The following is a 20,216-nucleotide window of genomic DNA, read 5'->3' as shown; positions in this document are numbered from 1 at the left end:
TTTATAAACATCTCTTTGGAACCTCAGAAGTGAGGGTGATAGGGATCATTTGTGAGGCAGAGATAGAGATAATTATCCCAATTTACAAACAAGGAAATTAATTCTAAAAAAATATTAACTAAATGTTTCAAGGCAATGGAGCAATACTTTGACCTTGTCTGTTAATTCCAAGGCTTTGGCTTTTCACTTTATGCCTGTGGCTTGAGTACAGACATTTGAAAAGATTTTTACAAGGGTGGCTATGCCCATTACCAGCTCCAAGCAAGAGATGTCTAGGTTTTTTCCCTCTTCTGTCAAGAAATTTCCTCTGCTCATTCACCAGATAGGGAACATGGCTGTCATCCATGACTTCCCCACTCTCATTTCACTGTGTTTCAAGTCTTCAGGCATCATTGCCACAATAGTCCAATATTTGATTTTTCAGTCTTCCTTCCCTTGCTTCGGTCAAGTTGGGTCCTTTACCTATAGCTTTATTATAATCATAGCCAATTCCTAAGCCCAGATTCTGCCTTGCCTGGTCTATACACACACATGGATCAATTTCCCTACAATATCCTATTCATTATGTCACTCTCCTGTTCAAGAAACTTCACTGGTTCTTTTTGCATGCAACAATAGCTTTATTTCCTGATTTCTCTGGTCTCTCTAGCAAAGTTTCTAATTTTATACTACCACTGCTTTTAAAGGGCCAGTTCATCTTCCGTCAATTAGACCTGACAGGATGAATTGTGAATTCATCATTTTTCCTAATAAATGGCCTTTGTCTCTAGCAAAGGTTTAATAGAATTAGCAATGTGTTCCAGGACACTGAGCTCCCAAGTAATATAGCATTAGTACCATTGAAGATGCGAGGAAACCACCGAGAGCACAGTCCTTGACTGGGTGCCTAAAAAGTACCATCTTCATTGCACTTACAACTACAACATATATGACTTTTGCATTAAATAAAAGTAGTCCAGAAAGAGCTCTATCCTGCATTTATACAAATAACAGGCTATACAGGTCCCCTACTTTGTGTCCTAACAGCTCACTATTAACAATCATTTTGCATCTCTCTAGAGTAACTCCGTGTCTTTCCTTTTTCTAAAGACCTTATCCATCTCAGGAGTTTACATTCCCCTCCTAAGATTAACTACCCACTGAAGTCGCTCTTATAGAATCTTATTAGGGTTCCTTCTATAACCTCCCCAAACTCTCAATCTCTAATATTACCAGTTCAAATAGGAATGCTTTTTTTTTTTTTTGCTGAATCAACTTATAAAATATAAAAACAAAGAGAAAATACAAGGACATTCATTATAGACCATGACTTTTATTTCATTTGTATTATATTGGAGTTTTATGTGTGCAGAAAGCTCTCTCCCTCTGTCTTCAGGAGATGAACTTCTGGGACACTGGGCCTTCGGATAGGCACCAGCATGGTAGGCCAGGCAACTAGTGGTACTTGTGGGCCAGAGCACTAGCCACAGCGTTGGTCAGCTTCTGCCAGGCAGCCTGCATCTGCGGGGTAAATTCCTTGCTGAAGTGGGTTGCCAAGACAATCAATATCATGTTTCCTAGGAGCTGGGAATAAAAAGAAGACAGTACATAATGAAGAGAAGGTCTCAGGCTGCCCTTCCAGCAAATAGATACATCTGTTTCCTTCTTCATAAGAGGGTGAGCAGCTTTCATGGCCATGTTCCCACAAAAGTGCACCATTAGAGACCTGGCATTGGCTTCAGTGACTCCCAGCCTGAACCCCCACTGTGTTACATCCTTCTCCCATTTTCTCTCTCAACATCTAACCCCAGAGCATTGCTATGGATTGCTTCTCTCCATTACTTTAAAAGTAAAATTATAGTGCTGAAAGGGAACTAGGTATGCATATTGTTCCTCAGATATTACATACATTCAGATTGTTTGGACACCCATATGACAAAGAATCCAGCACCTTGTACACAAAAACATTTCATCATTGCTAGAGATGAGAGAAGAAGGCACAAATTGTGAAAAGTTGTTCTTATTTTGCCGTGTTTAGTCCTCCTTTAAAACTCAAAAATCATAAAGAAATATATTCATCGATTTCCATAGAAAATTTCAGTTATCAAAGGCAAGATATTCTTCTGTATGCCTCAGTTTGCATTCTCCAGGCCACACAGCTCAAGTTTGGTTAGTGACCTTCACATTTTTTCTTTTTTCAGAATTATCAGATGAACAAAGACCTCCACTAGTCATAGAGTAATTACTTGGTCTTAACTTTGACCTCTGGAACAACCTACAACGATCAAGACTTTCTCTGAAATGTTACCTCCAGAAAATACTTCAATAGCTTAAGACTTGAGTCAGTGTTCTCATTATAGCCACAGCACAGAAACCTGGATGAAAGAACAAAGCACAGGCATGCCCAGAACTCACCCTGAAGTTCTCAGGATCCACGTGCAACTTGTCACAGTGCAGCTCACTTAGATCTGCAAAGGTGCCCTTGAGGTCATCCATGTGCTTAATGGCATTTCCAAAGGAGTTCAGCACCTTCCTGCCGTGGGCCTTGACCTTGGGGTTGCCCATTATGGCAGACTCAGAGCATAAGTTACCAAAACTGTCAAAGAACCTCTGGGTCCATGGGTAGACGATCAGGAGCCTATGGGATGATCATAGTCACAGAACAGATGAGAACTCAGAGTATGTAAGAAACCTAACCAGTCCCTCTTTTCTGGAACACTTTCAGCCTTTGTACATCCTCTCCTACCTGTGTCCACTGCTTACCTTGCCAGGCTCTCACCACCGACCACCTCCACATTCACTTTGGCCCACAGATTAGCAACAGCAGCCTTCTCCTCGGTAGTAAAATGCACCATGGTGTCTGGGAGCTTACTGGTGATCCTAATGGGCCAGAAGCAAGTCTGTGCCACTGCTTCACTGCATGGCCTTTTATTCCTCATCTCCTGTCCCAAGGCCCTTCCTTCCCCCAATAAAACGAGACTATTGGTCAAAGGTAGGTGGTCACTGCCAGGGGTGGGACTTGGGCAAGGGTGGGTCAGCAAGATGGACATTTGTGTCTCTGATAGTGTTGGTGGCTCTATCAGGGATACTCTGCTGTCATCCCCCCTACCCTCCACTGTGCAGCTCATATCTCAAGGTCCCCGCCTCCCTTCCTGAAGTGACCAGTAGGCTGACCAGGAAGCATAGCTAGACTTAGGAAAAGCAACATCTAGAGCTCTGTTGAGCATTGTGTCAGGTGTTTACAAGACACTGTTCTGCTGTTTGGCCAGCGTATATTAATAGGAGAAGCCACAGCCCTTCCTGAGTTACCAATGCTTCTAAAGCTTATATGGGGCTCATACTTTTATAGTTCTCATAACCAAGTAAAAATGATCCCAATCCAGCATCAACTTAGAAACAAGATAGGCAAGAACTCTGTAAAATGTAGAGAAGAATTGAACATCACCCTTTGTTACTGAGTTCTGTCAGTAATATGTGTACTTGTCTGAATAATTTTTTTCACTCTGGGTATATGGAAAGTGTCTCTGGCCAGGACATGCATCTATGCATTCATATCAGAGGATACACTATTGAATGTTGGGGAATAGGTGCTTCTCTGTTTAATGAAAAGAGTATAAGAATTCCTCTTGGCAATGGCTCTGGATGAACTGAGTTGTCTCATGTGCTGGGTCCACACTCCTGACTGAGTGTGACTTTTCTTCATATCTAATTAGTCAGAGGCAACCTTCACTGACAGTACTCCACACACCACTGCTACTGTGATCTATGATACTTTTTTCTCATGCATGCAAATAAGCATTTACAAGACTGGAAAAGACACATTTCTAGTGGGAGAGGGAATGATTCATTTTATCTCAGAATTTGTTGCTCCCACATTTGACCTCCAGAAAGTTGGTTTGTTTCTCCCTGAGATCACTCTTACAAATATATGTACATATAATAAAAATAATTTTCATGCGTATTTACAGAGGGACTCTAAAATTAAGGGTTCATCCCAATGTGTTTATATTAATAGCCAAATTTCCACTATTAGAAAATAAATCTTTTCTGTCTATTTGATATAGTGAGACATTTTTATCTATTCAGCCTGGCAAAGACTTAAATGTTAAATGTGGATAAAAATTTCTGTTTCTGGAAGCTGGTTTTCCATGACAGAGTGGATAATCTGTGAGCACTGATTTATGTGAGCACTTTGATACAGAGATATAAAGAACATAGTTTGGATTGCTGTCAAAAGGATTTGCTTCAAGAAAAGAGGCCAGAGAAATGAAAGAAAGAAGAGGAAACTATGACCACAGCCAGGAATCTCACTCACACTCAGCTGGGGTCTGTCTGGCCTGCAGGGTTGGTTCTGGGTACTTTCTATCTCTAGCCCTGATGTCCATCTTCAGCAGAGTATGTGCCCCCTGCAAGGCTCCAGACTTGGGGGCTTCTGCAGCTCTGAATGTTGGGGAATAACTGCCCATCTTTTCAGCAAAGCAGGCAATGATTCTGGAAGTCACCTCTCATTCCTGATTTTCTCTCACACTCTTTAGACAGTCCCTCTCTCCGAGCAGTTTACAAAGGTCTCTCCTCCTTGAACTGCTGTAGCCAGCCTGCTCATGTGTGTCTCCATATGTGCAATGCAAAAATTAATTTAACATTCCCTCCCTGGTGGTCTAGTGGCTAAGATTCCTGACAACCAATACAGGAGCCCCAGATTCCATCCCTGGTCAGGGAACTAGATCTTACATGCCATATTTAAAGATCCTGTGTGCTGCAAAGAAGATCAAAGATCTTATCCTTGGCAACTAAGACCTGGCACAGCCAAATAAATAAATACAAATAAATATTTAAAAGAAAAAAGAAAATAAGTTCTGAAACAAAAATAAATATCTTTCCTAGGCAGCTCTCTTCACTTTACCCAGACAGTTCCTTAGTAAAGCCCATGGGCAGTTCTTTGAAGTTGACTTTGAAAAGAGGTATCTCCTGCTTGACCTCCAACCCCTCCCATCCCAATCTCTCTTCACAAGGGTTATGACAAACCAGTTACTTTTAGAAAATGTGCTCTTAGAATGGAAATACATTCTTGCCTAGACGGTGCCATCTTAAGACCTGGGCTACTTTCCCTATAAAGAATCTCCAGTTTGGTACTCCTCCTCCATCCAGAACCTTTGTCTGACTGAAGTCTTTTCTCCAGACCCACTTAAGATCCACTTGTTCATCTGGTCCTATGGAGTTTATTGTCCTCTGACACCCTTTCCCTCCTGCCAGAGCACTCCCTTATCTTTAACTGGAATAACACACAAGTATATGATTCTCCCAAGTGTATGTCCCAACCATATCCCTTTGGTGCTCTGTTTTTAATTTTCCTGCAGAAATCTCTACTTTATGAAATAATTGAATGGTGAGCCCCCCTCGTCCCCTCAAACACAGTTCAGCATAGAATCCCTAAGGTTTTAACATATTTAAAAGCACATGAGAAAGCAGACCTGAGGACAATTACAGAGAACTCTTAGTAGAGCATTACTGCTACTGCTACTATAAAGCTGTTCCTTGGTGACACTACTGCTCAGGACCCTCAGTTAATCTTGTGGGCCAGGGTGTTCACCATTCCAGTCACCACCGTCCTTCAGGCAGCTTGCACTGGGGCTTAATTCTGTGTCAAAATGGTTTGTCAAGACAATCACTAACACAATTTCCAGGAGCTGTGGAGGTGGAAAGAGATAACAGATGTGTACAGTGAGCAGAGAGTTCCAGGCTGGCCTCTCCACTCCCACTTAGAAAGAAGTGATATCAACTTCCCACAAAGCCTTGGACATTGCCTTATCTCTAAGCACACTTAGTTTGTTCCCCTTGCTATACTAGGAACTTGCCCATGATTTCCCTCCTCCTATCTTCCTAGCAGCACCAGCTTCATATTTTGTGGGCTTAAAAATAAACGCTCATAGTTTTTTATTGTACTCACTCCAACCCACATGTTCTAGCTGTTTCCCTCCCTCAGAGACAATTATCCCGCTTCTGGATTTATAGGATGTAAGCTTAAAATGGCTGTCTAGAAACAATTCTGTACAAATGCTCAACCAATGTATGAATGTGCTGTGTCGTTGGGTGCTCAATCATGGATGAATCTTTGTGGCCCCATGGTCTACAGCCTGCCAGTCTCCTCTGTCCAAAGGGATTCTCTAGGCAAGAATACTGAAGTGGTTGTCATGCCCTTCTCCAGGGTATTTTCCCAATCCAGGGGTTGGACCCAGGTCACCTGCATTGGAGATAGATTCTTTACTGTCTGAGCCACCAGAGAAGCCCTAATGTATTACATCTTGGTCTTAGTTCAGGTCTCTGGAGCCTCCTTCCTTTCAAAATCAATATTTCCAAATGTTTCACCTCCTACATCCATCCTTGTTTCCTTATAACCTCCTGGTTTTTGGACTCATCTCTTCTTTTTCCTCTAGACCTGTCTTGCTGATTCCTCAAATTCAGGCTTTGAATTTATTTTCCGTTTCCCTCATGAAATGATCTTTTATTTCCACCAAAGCTGAATCAGATTCAATAATGATAACTATTCTTATAGCTAAATTTTTTAAAAAGCATTATTATTTGGAATAAAAATCACATATATTTATGAATACATATACACATATAATGCAGATAGATAAAGCTTATAGATAACATAAATACTGCCTCTAAATGATAGAAGTTATAGATAAAGTTAATTATTTTTAGAGAAAGAGTTAAAGAAAGCTTATGTTCCAAGTTGTGAACTAAAGATGTGAGATATATTAGTGTATTTAACTCTGACAAAATAGACTTTGATAAGCATAATCAGTGAATGAGAACTTAAGGTATTAAGTGATGCTTCTCAAACTGTAGAGCTATCAGGATGTTCAAATTCAAACCAAAGCAGCAAGTTCTTAGGTTTAGACCTGGCTCCCCATTAGTACAAATGACAACACTAGGGAAAGACTAGGCAAGGGTCCCTTGATTGTGCTCTGGGAAATATGTTCCATCTCAAGAGAGCTGATCAAAGCTATGTTTCTTACATTAAGAAAAATTAACTATAATGTTTTTTTCAAACTTTCATTACCATGGGTTCTCAAATGTTCACGGAATAACTATTTGTTGGATGACTCTGTGTTATGATTGTTCTATGTACTGGAAATTAAAGATAGACAAAGAAGAAAGCTTTCCTCTTGATCAAATTTTGTGGTGGAAGATACAGAAAATGAATAAGTAAACCCATCAACAAATAATTTCAGCTATTATCATTGGCTGTGAAGGAAATTAATATCTGAACATAATGAGAGAGGGACACAATTAGGTCAGGAATAAATATAAGAAGGTCATAGTTGAGGCAGCCCAGAATGAAAAGATGGAATCTGTAGTGGAGAGTATTAGGATAGAGGTCCTGAGAGTTGGGACACTGTATCCAAATCTCTAAGGAAGGTAAAGCAAATATCTGCTATGCTAGGAATATGAGGGATGGATTGGTGTGGTTGATATATGAATACTAAAATTGAGAATGGTAGAAAATATTGTTTCAGAGAAAACAAAAACTTAATAACTTAGAACTTCTCTTCTAGGATAGGGAATACGAAGCCATTATAGTATTTTAAACCTGCTAATGACAATCTCTAAACCCTCTGACTCTTAAATTAATAATCCCAGATAATTGTGTTATCACATCATTTTTCTCAGCTGGCTTTTATGGTCTATCAACAATAATTAGACATCTTTTCATCTATTAAACATTTGAGTCCTCTAGACCTGAATATATGCATATGCGTGTAAATTATATGTTTTTGTTTTCAGGTAAATTGTCCTGAACTGGCAAAATTTAGAACTAAACCTAGATCATTAAGGGAAGAAGAATGTATCTTCTGTTTGCTCCTTCGTCATCACCATCCAGGACCCTTTGATATTCAGAATCAGAATAACAGTTGAGAGGCAAGAAGGATGAAAAAGAGATCGACAGATTAAAAAAAGTACTCTGCTCTCATTTGTTGACTGACTGGGTGGAAAGGTTTTTGTGCCACACAGAGCCTCTCTTTACTCTGTTTAGGGGCATAATAAGAGGCAATGGTGGACTTCCTTGGTGGTCCCATGTATAGGAATTCTCCTCATAATGCAGGGGACATGGATTCCATCTTTAGTTGGGAAACTGGGCTCTCACATGCTGCAGGGCAACTATACCCACGAGATGTAGCTACTGAGCTCACATGAGGCAACAAAGATCTCCCATCCATTACTAAGATCCAGTGTGTTCAAATCAATAAATAGGCAATGGAACACAGAGAGACCAGTGTGTTGACAGCCTGCAACAATGTAATCACTGGTCTTTTATTCCCATTGTGAAGACAAAAGGCCAAATTAGAAGGTAATTCACAGGACATATTATAATTAATGTGTGGGAGCAATGAAATGAATGCCTCATAGAGTTAAATTTGCCAGTCCTCAAGAGAACAGTTTGACTCAAAGCCTGGAGCTCATGATTCCCTGAGAAATCTGGCAGTGATGCCCTCAAGAATAATTCAGTTAATGCTTCTCTCACATGAACTCCCTAGGTCACTGCAGGCCTCTTCTTGTTAGAACCATGCTGTGAGTTTTCTCATCTGCTGCCACCCCCTTCCTCCTCATTCACCCTAGCCAATCAGAAAATATGTCCTCTTCACTCTCCCCTTCTTCATCCTTCACTTTTTGCAGACCTTGATCTTTCTTCCAGGGCTTCTGTGGAGAAAGCAATGGCACCCCACTCCAATACTCTTGCCTGGAAAATCCTATGGACGGAGGAGCCTGGAAGGCTGCAGTCCATGGGGTGGCTGAGGGTCGGACAGGACTGAGCGACTTCACTTTCACTTTTCACTTTCATGCATTGGAGAAGGAAACGGCAACCCATTCCAGTGTTCTTGCCTGGAGAATCCCAGGAACAGGGGAGCCTTTTGGGCTGCCATCTATGGGGTCGCACAGAGTCGGACACGACTGAAGTGACTTTGCAGCAGTAGCAGCAGCAGTGGAGGCTTAGCAGTAAAGAATCTGCCTGCCAAGCAGAAGATGCAAATTCCATCACTAGATCAGGAAGATCCCATGGAGGAGGAAACGGCAATCAGCTCCAGCATTCTTGCCAAGAAAATTTCATGGATATGGAGCCTGGTGAGCTATAGTCCATAAGGTCACAAGAAGCCAAACACGGCTGCACACACCGCTCTTCTTGGATTGAGGCCATTATATCTGTTCTCCTCAAGTAGAATCTATGTCTGGTCTCTGTAATTTTCAATTCATTTTGTGTGAATTAAGCAGATTACTTGCCCCCTCTAAATCCTACTCCTTGAGTCATTTAAAGTTCTAAAAATACTTATTGCTTACTCTTGCTTATATTATCTAGTCTTTCCTAATTATCTACCTATGTCTTAATATCTCTTCCACTTCCAGAGAGCCATATTCATGCACATTACTGAGCACTGGCTGGCCAATTTTAGACTATGAGACTTTGTTAGTATCTTATCTCCTACATGAAATCTTGGTCATCCTCCTGTCTCCCCAATTTACACACTATCATAACTCTAATCTTATTTTAGTGCACATTACATTCAACCAGAATATGATGCAGAATGATTTCAAGTGTATTAGCCTTGGCTTTGTAAGGAGACAGTGGAATCCTTTAGAAAAGGGTAAGCTACCATTGGTTCATGGAGATTTTTTTGAAAATTCTCAGCCATCCTTCAACTGATCTTCTATCTCCAATTCAATTTCATAAGATATATGACAACTTAGTTGAGCCAAAATGTACATTAGGACAAACTGAAAAAGTAACCCGAGTCTAGATGATGAATCCCTACAAAACTTTTACTGTTTTTATGCAAACTCTCTGACGTGCACCATAAACCCATCTTGCTTTTCTTCAAACACTCCTTACTACTTCTGCCTTCCTGATACAGTACATTTTGCCACCCTGAACTGTGGCAATCAGTCCCCAACCACTAAAATAAATATTTCCCACCCCGGAAAACTTCTTTCCCCACCTTAGCTTTCTCTCAATCATCCTTCCATAATGTCTGTCTTCCATTGATGAGCTTCACAAATGCTTCTCTAAGGACTCTAACTTCTTCCTATCTCGCCCCATTCTTCAGATAATGAACTGTTTCTCCTTTAGTACAAGATGAAATGATAGAGAAGATACAATTTTAATTTTTGATCACTGAATAGAATGTATTTTATTAAACAGAATCTGGGTTCTCAAGGCCAAATCCCAGTCCCCAGGGGCAGAAGGAAGGCACTGGGGACACAAAATGGTGAATTGTAAAGAGAATTCAGTGGTACTTGTGGGCCAGAGCAGTGGCAACACCAGACACCAGCTTCTGCCAGGCAGCCTGCACGTCAGGGGTGAATTCTCTGCCAAAATGAGTAGCCAGAATAATCACAATCACATTGCCCAGGAGCTGTTGGGTGAGAGACAGAATAAGGATTAGGTAGGCCAAGTTGAACTTTGCTAAAAGAGTTGCAGAAAATAATGGCTTAGTACCTAAACCCACTCCCAAGTCCACATCTTAAACTTCTCCATGGATTGTACCTATACAATAAACTCAGATGAGCTTGTCCTTCAATTTAACTTAAATCCTATGAGCCCTCCATATAATATTTTGTCTGCCTATATCCCTTGCCTCTCTCCTATTTCACTATTTTTAGTTGCCTTTTTCCCTCCTTCTAATTTTTATATTCATAGGATTTCAGAGCTGCATGGGTTGTTAGAATGAACTTAGTAAACCCTCAATTCAATGCAACAATAAGCCTCCACCTAGTCACAATACTGATGGGTAATTTAATTGAGAATTGATCAATTTTTCTTTGAGATGATCTGGCTAATAATTATTCTCCCAAATATCTTCCTAAACTTCAGTCATCAGGAATCACATAGGATAAATTCTCCTTCCTTGAGACTGGACTTATTCTTTCAAAAGCCAGATTTCATTTCTCCTTGAACAAATATGCTATTCTTTGATATTCTCTTGGGTAAATACATCCAGTTCTGACAGAAGTTCCAGAAAACTTTTAAGCAAACTTAAGGATGCTCATCATGGTGCTAGTGACAAAGAACCTGCCTCCTATTGAAGGAGATGTAAGAGATACAGATTTGATCCCTGGGCTGGGTAGATCCCCTGGAAAAAGAAATGGCAACACATTCCTATATTCTTGCCTGGAGAATCCCATGGACAGAGGAGCCTGGTGGGCTACAGCCATGGGGTCACAAAGAGTCTGACACCTGAAGCAACTTAGCATGCATGCACAGTAAGGCTGCCCATAGCTCTTTATGTCACTAGTCCTGAATCAAGGTGGGCTCAGTATGCCCACTGGAAGTCTGTCCTCCTAACATCTAGTTTGATCTATGATTTCTGAGATCTTTCTAGTCTTTCCAATAAAACACTCAACTTCCATTATTATTGCAAGGTAAAAAGCCAAAGGGAATGCATGAACACTTCCTGAACTCACCCTGAAGTTCTCAGGATCCACGTGCAACTTGTCACAGTGCAGCTCACTCAGCTTAGCGAAGGCACCTTTGAGGTTGTCCAAATTCTTAATAGCTTCTCCAAAGGAGGTCAGCACCTTCTTGCCATGGGCCTTGACCTTGGGGTTTCCCATTATGGCAGAGGCAGAGGACAGGTTGCCAAAGCTATCAAAGAACCTCTGGGTCCAGGGGTAGACAACCAGGAGCCTATGAGATGGAAACATAGCATATGGAAAATCAGCAACTCAGATTTTTGAAGAATTTTCTGGCCAATTTGCCAGGCTCATATTCACCATCCTCCCCCATGAAGTCCACTTCCTACCTGCCTAGAGCCTCGCCTCCAGCCTCTTCCACATTGACTTTGCCCCACAGGCCAGTGATAGCAGCCTTCTCCTCGGCAGTAAAATGCACCATGATGTCAAGTCGTGGAGCTTACAGGTGATCACAGAAGCATCAGAAGCAAGTCTGTGCTGCTGCTGGATGCTGTGGCCTTTTATTCTTTACTGCTGAACTTCTGCCCCCTTGCTCCCCCTTGTCCTTTGAAGTCATTGGTCAAGGTTAGGCTGTGTCCCTCAGGGGTGGAGTCAGGTCAGCTGATGGTCAGCAAGGAAGATGTATATTGCGTGTATGATAACCTGCTGGTTCCTGAGACATCTTTCGTTTGTTAGGTCCTCCTGTATCCTCATCATTATTTTCCACTCATTCCCCATTTTCACCCTCTGTTCTTCCCCGCTCATCCTCTGCAATGGCATCCTTCTCTCCCATTCTCCTTCTCCCAGAATGATCCATGGAGTGTAGCTAAGCATCAGACTAGGAAGGAGTTCTATTCTAACCATTTTAGTATTGTTTAAGGATGGTGAGATGGTGACAAGGACAAAAACATGCTCAAGATAAAAGATATTATTGTAGACAAGAAACTCAATCAGTTCTAGCTCTCTTGAGGAGTGAATTATAGCCAAGCTCTGGATTATAGTTTTCCAAGGGAGAAGAAAACCAAACAAAACACACATTTATGGTTACTTCATGAAGCTGAATGGAAATACAAGGGATCTACAGTAGAACTAAGAGCTCAATCCCAAATTAAAATATCCAAAGTTTATTTCATAGAAAGAACAGGTAGAATAAGCTTATATCCTGTGCTTCCAGGGAACTCTGTCCATTTCTCTGTGACAATAAGGGATACTGTGTACTCTGGAGATATTGCCCTAAGTGTTCTTCTTAATTTTCTCTTCTTATTTATACCAGTGAGGCAGCTAAGAAGTCTGAAATTATTTAAAACCATGACTTGTGATCACACTGAGGAAACATGAATTTCAAATATGCGAATTCGTGTTCCATTGACTTCAGGTGTGAGTGAGATTGCAGCTTGCTCTCCATCTCCTATTGCTGATGATCCTCCAGCTCTACCATCTCCCACCTCTTCTCCCTCCTCCAGTCAGTAGCTCCTCTTGCCTGTTCACTCGATGCCAGCCCCTGGATGCCAGCTGCTGTGCTGTACTACTGTAGTTTTCAAGATAATATGCTCTAAGATTTAAAACGTTTTCTTTATTTTTTGTGTTATTTGTGTAACAAATATTGTAAACACATTACAGGACAGTGCTTTATAGCTGCTTATGTTCATTGATTTTGTTAGCTGACGGAGTGCACGCTCAGTCATGTCCAACTCTGCGACGCTGTGGACTGTAACCTGCCAGGTTAATATGTCCGTGAGATTTTTCTAGGCAAGAATAGTGGAGTGGGTTGCCATTTCCTTCTCCAGGGGTCTTCCTAACCCACGGATTGAGCTCATGCCTCTTGCATCTCTTGCATTGCAGTTGGATTCTTTACTGCTTGAGCCATCAGGGAAGCCTCATTAGTTGGGTATCTAGCTAACTTTGTTGGATCTAGGAACAAATTGAACTTATGAACATGCTCTCAGAATTGAACTCATTCATATACATGGAACTTAATGTTTATATATAATATATATTTTTAAATTATTTTCCCTTGTAGTCTATTACAAAATATTGAGAATAGTTCCCTGTGCTATATAGTAAGTATATCTATTTAATATATAGTAGTGTGTTTATGCTAATCCCAACCTTCTAATTTATCCTTCCCCCACTTTTCCCCTTTGATAACCATAAGTTTATTATATCTGTGGGTTTATTATTTTTTTAATAAATTCATTTGTATCATCTTTTGGGGGGCTTCCCTGGTGCCTCAGTAATAAAGAATCCAACTGCCAGTGCAGGAGAAAGAGTGGGTTGGAAAGATCCCCTAGACAAGGAGATGGCTATCCACTCCAGTGTTCTTGCCTGGGAAATCCCATGGACAGAGGAGCCTGATGAGCTACAGCCCATAGTGTTGCAAAAGAGTCAGAAAACTTAGTGACTAAATAACAACACACACACACACACACACACACACACACACACACACGCACACCTTCTTTATCCATTCATCTGTTGATGGACACTTAAATTGCTTACATGTCTTGTCTATTGTAAACAGTGTTACTTCAAACAGGGGTGCATGTATCTTTTTGAATTATGTTTGATTTATTAATCAGTAGACTTAGGGCTCTTGGTTTCCAAGGCAAATTTCTATAGATACACTGTATGAGAAAAGTGACTCTTTCCTTAAACTTTGGGTATGAGGATCAGATATTGTCAAAGCCCAGGGAGTAAGAACCAGCCCCATAAGACCAAGAGTTTGGGAAACAAATCCCACCTGCAGCAGATAGTATGAGTACTTCCCATTTTCCTTCCAGAGTGTGGACACCAGTCTTCTCAATTTCAGAATGTAGAGTCGGGCTCTCTCCTTCTCCCTCATACCCACTTCAGGTACATCTTTCTCTAGAAATGCCTTGGGGAACAGACCTGGCTTCCCTCCAGAGATCTGGACCATCTCTTGCCTGCTTCTTATTAAACATTGTTGAAAATGTTCTAGGAAATATTATAGGGTTGAAAGACAGCATGTCTGTAGTTTAGTACAAGGTTTATGAATTTTGATTCTGAAGTCAAGTAGCCTAATAGAATTTCATTTTTATTTAAATGCTTGTTCATTCAAACTCAATTATCTCAACTGCCCATTTTATTTATTTTTTTTTGATATGTAAAAATTTTTTTTTTAAATTTTAAAATCTTTAATTCTTACATGTGTTCCCAAACATGAACCCCCCTCCCACCTCCCTCCCCATAACATCTCTGTGGGTCATCCCCATGCACCAGCCCCAAGCATGCTGTATCCTGCATCAGACATAGACTGGCGATTCAATTCTTACATGATAGTGTACATGATAGAATGCCATTCTCCCAAATCATCCCACCCTCTCCCTCTCCCTCTGAGTCCAAAAGTCTGTTATACACAGCTGTGTCTTTTTTCCTGTCTTTCATACAGGGTCGTCATTGCCATCTTTCTAAATTCCATATATATGTGTTAGTATACTGTATTGGTGTTTTTCTTTCTGGCTTACTTCACTCTGTATAATTGGCTCCAGTTTCATCCATCTCATCAGAACTGACTCAAATGAATTCTTTTTAACGGCTGAGTAATACTCCATTGTGTACATGTACCACAGCTTTCTTATCCATTCATCTGCTGATGGACATCTAGGTTGTTTCCATGTCCTGGCTATTATAAACAGTGCTGCGATGAACACTGGGGTACATGTGTCTCTTTCAATTCTGGTTTCCTCGGTGTGTATGCCCAGCAGTGGGATTGCTGGGTCATAAGGTAGTTCTATTTGCAATTTTTTAAGGAATCTCCACGCTGTTCTCCATAGTGGCTGTACTAGTTTGCATTCCCACCAACAGTGTAGGAGGGTTCCCTTTTCTCCACACCCTCTCCAGCATTTATTGCTTGCAGATTTTTGGATCGCAGCCATTCTGACTGGTGTGAAGTGGTACCTCATTGTGGTTTTGATTTGCATTTCTCTAATAATGAGCGATGTTGAGCATCTTTTCATGTGTTTGTTAGCCATCCGTATGTCTTCTTTGGAGAAATGTCTATTTAGTTCTTTGGCCCATTTTTTAAACACTGATGAAAGAAATCAAAGAGGACACTAATAGATGGAGAAATATACCATGTTCATGGATTGGAAGAATCAATATAGTGAAAATGAGTATACTACCCAAAGCAATTTACAAATTCAATGCAATCCCTATCAAGCTACCAGCCATATTTTTCACAGAACTAGAACAAATAATTTCAAGATTTGTATGGAAATACCAAAAAACCTCGAATTGCCAAAGCAATCTTGGGAAAGAAGAATGGAACTGGAGGAATCAACTTGCCTGACTTCAGGCTCTACTACAAAGCCACAGTCATCAAAACAGTATGGTACTGGCACAAAGACAGAAATATAGATCAATGGAACAAAATAGAAAGCCCAGAGATAAATCCACACACATATGGACACCTTATCTTTGACAAAGGAGGCAAGAATATACAATGGAGTAAAGACAATCTCTTTAACAAGTGGTGCTGGGAAAACTGGTCAACCACTTGTAAAAGAATGAAACTAGATCACTTTCTAACACCGCACACAAAAATAAACTCAAAATGGATTAAAGATCTAAATGTAAGACCAGAAACTATAAAACTCCTAGAGGAGAACATAGGCAAAACACTCTCAGACATAAATCACAGCAGGATCCTCTATGATCCACCTCCCAGAATTCTGGAAATAAAAGCAAAAATAAACAAATGGGATCTAATTAAAATTAAAAGCTTCTGCACAACAAAGGAAAATATAAGCAAGGTGAAAAGACAGCCTTCTGAATGGGAGAAAATAATAGCAAATGAAGCAACTGACAAACAACTAATCTCAAAAATATACAAGCAACTTATGCAGCTCAATTCCAGAAAAATAAACGACCCAATCAACTGCCCATTTTAAAATAATTTACTTTTTTTCTCCTATGAAATGCCATGATAATTGTTTCTTATTCTCAGATGAAAAACCCAAAGTCTAAAGAGATAAGTGATATGATTATCCATGATACATCAGAAAGATTAAATGGTCGGAAAAAATCTAAGATTATACATTTATTGGCTATAAATTAAAATTAATAAAATAAAAATGTTACTTCTAAAGGTATTTACATAAAAAAGACTTTTAAAAAGAAATGTCAAAATTTGATAAAGACTAACACTTGTATTTTAGGGGATTTTGTAACATTTCTACTTTGGTAAACTTTGCAGGATACTAAGAAATATAAGATGCTGCTTTTTAGCAAGGAAAAGTAAAATATTTTATTAAAACTTTCTAGCTAAATATGACATCTATACTAATCCTGTAAGACAAATAATGTATTATCTTTAGGTGCTATTAGTATGGAGACATATAAATTATTAATAGATAAAAATAGATATTTAATTCCACTATATTTTTTCATAGTATTAGCTGAGAAAAAAAAATACTGCAAAAGTTACTCTTCATCACAAATGTGTTTTTTTATTTTCAATTTTAAAACTGGAAAATTATGAATACAGTTTATAAAACCACTGAAGATACAAAAAGAACTGCTTGGTATTCTTGATTACTGAGAGGCTATACATTAGTTTGCTTTCATTATAATCTTAATTTAACTTGATATAGTAGAAATAGATAAGATCAAAGTTCCTATTAAGTGTTGAATTAGCCTAGAATAAATTGGGTACCACTAGAAGCTGGAAATTCTCATGGCTGCCAGACAGCAGGCCAATGTATACCTTCTGCTATAGTAATAATTGTGATGAAGGAGAGACTAGGCACAACTCCTAGCCAGGCAACACTCCTGCTTTGTAAACACAGGGGCTCTGCATCAGCTCCCACAAAGATTGAGGGTGACTCTGAACCCCAGCTGGGTCCATTCCTAGAGGGATTCCTTTATGTTGGTGGCTGACAGCATAGGCATCGATGGTTTGATGGACCTCTGGGAACACTGTGACTAAGGCATAGCCAGAGATGCCTGTGTATGTTACTTAAGCAAGAGGAAACTTCACTAGGAACAGGGAATGGAAAGCCAGAACCTGCAAGTTATTGCACACTTGTCTATACAATGAACTTTGAAGGTAAAGAGCTGGAATCCGACAACTTAGAAAAATCACAAACTTCTCATTTTCCCATTTATGTTACTTTCTTGGCTCCATTGATGATTTTTGACCTTATAAAATATTGCCTTCATTTACATTTATGATTAAATTTTTGAGAAATTCCAGGGTTTTTATGTCCAATTTAAATATTGTTACCTAATGTATTTGATGAATTAAGGCAACTCTGAATAGTTAGAAGGAATGAGACCATCACTAGAGCCAATGAACTGTAGCTTTCTAGGCTCCTCTGTCCATGTAATTCTCCAGGCAAGAATAATGGAGTGGGTAGCCATTCCTTTCTTCAGGGTATCTTCCCAACCCAGAAATCGAACCCTGGTCTTCTGCATTACAGGCAGATGCTTTACCATCTGAACCATAAGGGAAGCCTTCATTGGAGCCAGTACTTGCTAATCTTCCTTCTTGCTACTGCACAACCATGGCTCATTGGCCCATATCTCATGGATATTACTCAGGCTTTAGTCAACTAGTAATTTTCCAGCTTTGTTCAAATGTATTAATAGTAGCTTTGAAGCATACATAAAATCAAAATTTAAATTTCTATCTAGAGTTGATTCATATGGGATTCTTCTAGGTATAGGGTTTAGAATTCTATATCCTAAGATTGGAAAGTCCTTGACTTGGTGACTTTGAATTCTAAAAGATTAATGACTAAAGTTTTTTCTAGTCATATTATCTTCAATATTTCAGATACTTGGTACTGAATCTATAGCATGGCATATCTCTTGAATAAGAAATCTACACATATCTGAAACAGGATAGACTTGAGGTTTTGAAACTCAGCAGGGCTTAAATGGAAGCAGTGATGACTATGGTTATATCCCACCCATTAACAAGATCATCTACTATGAGGAATTGTGAGAAACTAGGATCCTTTGTACTATATGGTCTAGTGAGGGCCGTTAGTGATTGCTGCTCTCCCAAGTCCCTTTCCATACTGTGCTGTGCCTTGCTAAGTTGCTTTAGTCATGTCTGAGCCTATGAGACTCTATGGACTGTAGCCTGCCAGGCTCCTCTGTCCATGGGATTCTCCAGGCAAGAATACTTGACTGAGTTGCCATGCCCTCCTCCGGGGGAATCTTCCCAACCCAGGGACAGAATGCGTATCTCTTAAGTCTCCTGCATTGAAGGTGGGTTCTTTTACCTCTAGTACCACATAGGAAGCCCCAAGCCCCTTTCAACGTTTGCTAATTCTAGCCCCAGAAGGGCTCTTTCTGAAACCAAATTATCACAACCCCTGTCTTACTGAGTCTGTGAGGGAAAGGAAAATTTCTTAGGTCCCTAGACCAACAAGCTGCTGTAGCCCTTCACTCTACTCTAGCCCCATTCAGGCATTAATGTCACCAATTATTTCCTGCACCTGTTATTTTATTTTATTTTTTGCTTTTCTTTCCCTTTCCTTTCTTCTCCTCCTTTTTCCTCCTCTACCCCTCTCCTTCTCTTCCTTCTTCTCCTTCTTTTCTATCTCTTTCTCCTCCTCTATCTCCTTCTCCTTCTATGTGTTCACAAGTTTTCTGGGACTTTTGGGGGTGGCATTTATTTTATTTTGTTTTCAATCAAGAAAGGGAAGCAGATCCAGTGTCTTTCTCCTTCTGGGGTCTTGGGCTGGTGATAGCTGGATGGGTCAGAAACTGTGAACATAGATAAGGGCTCAGGAGTACACAAAGAGAGGACCAGCTAAAGACAATGAAAGCCATGGTGCTTCTCTTACTGCTTTCAAAGACTCTGTCTTTTGTTTCCATACAAGTAGATAAGTGAAAGAGATTATGGGTTTGTGCTTGGGGGTCTTGCATGGTTAACTGTTCAGAAATGTCCAGTAAATATGCCTTGTGTAAAATATATGTGTGTGTGCATGTTTATAGATATGTAAGTACTGTCAAAATATGAAGGCTATGGTGACTAGGTAGCATGAAAAGACCTTGAAAGCCAGGGGGACAAATTTCATTCTAATTTTAATTGCAATTAAAAATAAATTTAGTTTAAAAAGCTTTGAAAACTAATTTAAATACAAAAGACAGACACAAAATCACCTGAAAGAAAAAGCATATTTCCCAGGCCAGAGACTCTTAACTATAATCTATGGAATGATCTGATGTATTAATCATTAGAGTATTAATCATTAGTGAATTGACCAACAAGGGAAGTATAGGAAAATGAAGGTTTCTCTGTTGGCTTAGAATTTGGAGATGTTGAACCTCACTTAACATTTATATTCAGGCCATATCTATCTTTCCCATGAAGAGGATGAATAAGCCATGTTTGAATTTACTGTCAAGATGCTTCCTTGGCATGACTGAATCCAGCTACTTGTCTTGTAACAGTTTGCTTCCTCTATTTACTTGATTGATATAAGGAAAGCATGTATTACTCACAAAGACATGAAAATTCAAGTTATAAAGCCCAATGTAAATTAATAAATAATTACATTGATTTCTATTTTTAGGCTTGTGTGCCTTTTATTTTGACAAGAATAAGTCTTCAAGAGTCAATCTCAACCTACAAACAAATGGGCCACATTCTGAAATTAAATAATTTGACCAAGGCCCTGTTTGCTGAAGTCTAAATTGCGCTGGTTGGCATTACCTCTTTTGGCATTACTCCACTGATGTTGTGGTATGCACATTGTGGTGGGTGCACATATATGCATTCATGCATGCTAAGCTGCCTCAGTCATGTCCGA

General features: G+C 39.8%; 2 protein-coding genes across 2 annotated transcripts; both read right to left on the bottom strand.

The window, feature by feature from the left end:
- Positions 1-1,434: 1,434 nt before the first annotated feature.
- Positions 1,435-2,834, bottom strand: LOC128060482 (hemoglobin subunit epsilon-2). The gene is made up of 3 exons (XM_052652887.1): positions 2,743-2,834; positions 2,395-2,617; positions 1,435-1,563 (listed from the first exon to the last, which is right to left on the bottom strand). Exons 1-3 carry the CDS (start codon positions 2,832-2,834, stop codon positions 1,435-1,437), a joined length of 444 nt encoding a protein of 147 aa, XP_052508847.1.
- A 7,431-nt stretch (positions 2,835-10,265) lies between these two features.
- HBE1 (hemoglobin subunit epsilon 1) lies at positions 10,266-11,872 on the bottom strand. The gene is made up of 3 exons (XM_052653402.1): positions 11,781-11,872; positions 11,443-11,665; positions 10,266-10,394 (listed from the first exon to the last, which is right to left on the bottom strand). The coding sequence occupies exons 1-3, from the start codon at positions 11,870-11,872 to the stop codon at positions 10,266-10,268; spliced, it is 444 nt and encodes a 147-aa protein (XP_052509362.1).
- Between the last annotated feature and the right edge of the window lie 8,344 nt (positions 11,873-20,216).

Source organism: Budorcas taxicolor, chromosome 15 (genome assembly GCF_023091745.1).
Source record: "Budorcas taxicolor isolate Tak-1 chromosome 15, Takin1.1, whole genome shotgun sequence".
Taxonomy (NCBI): domain Eukaryota; kingdom Metazoa; phylum Chordata; class Mammalia; order Artiodactyla; family Bovidae; genus Budorcas; species Budorcas taxicolor.
This window is presented reverse-complemented; position numbering and strand designations above follow the sequence as displayed.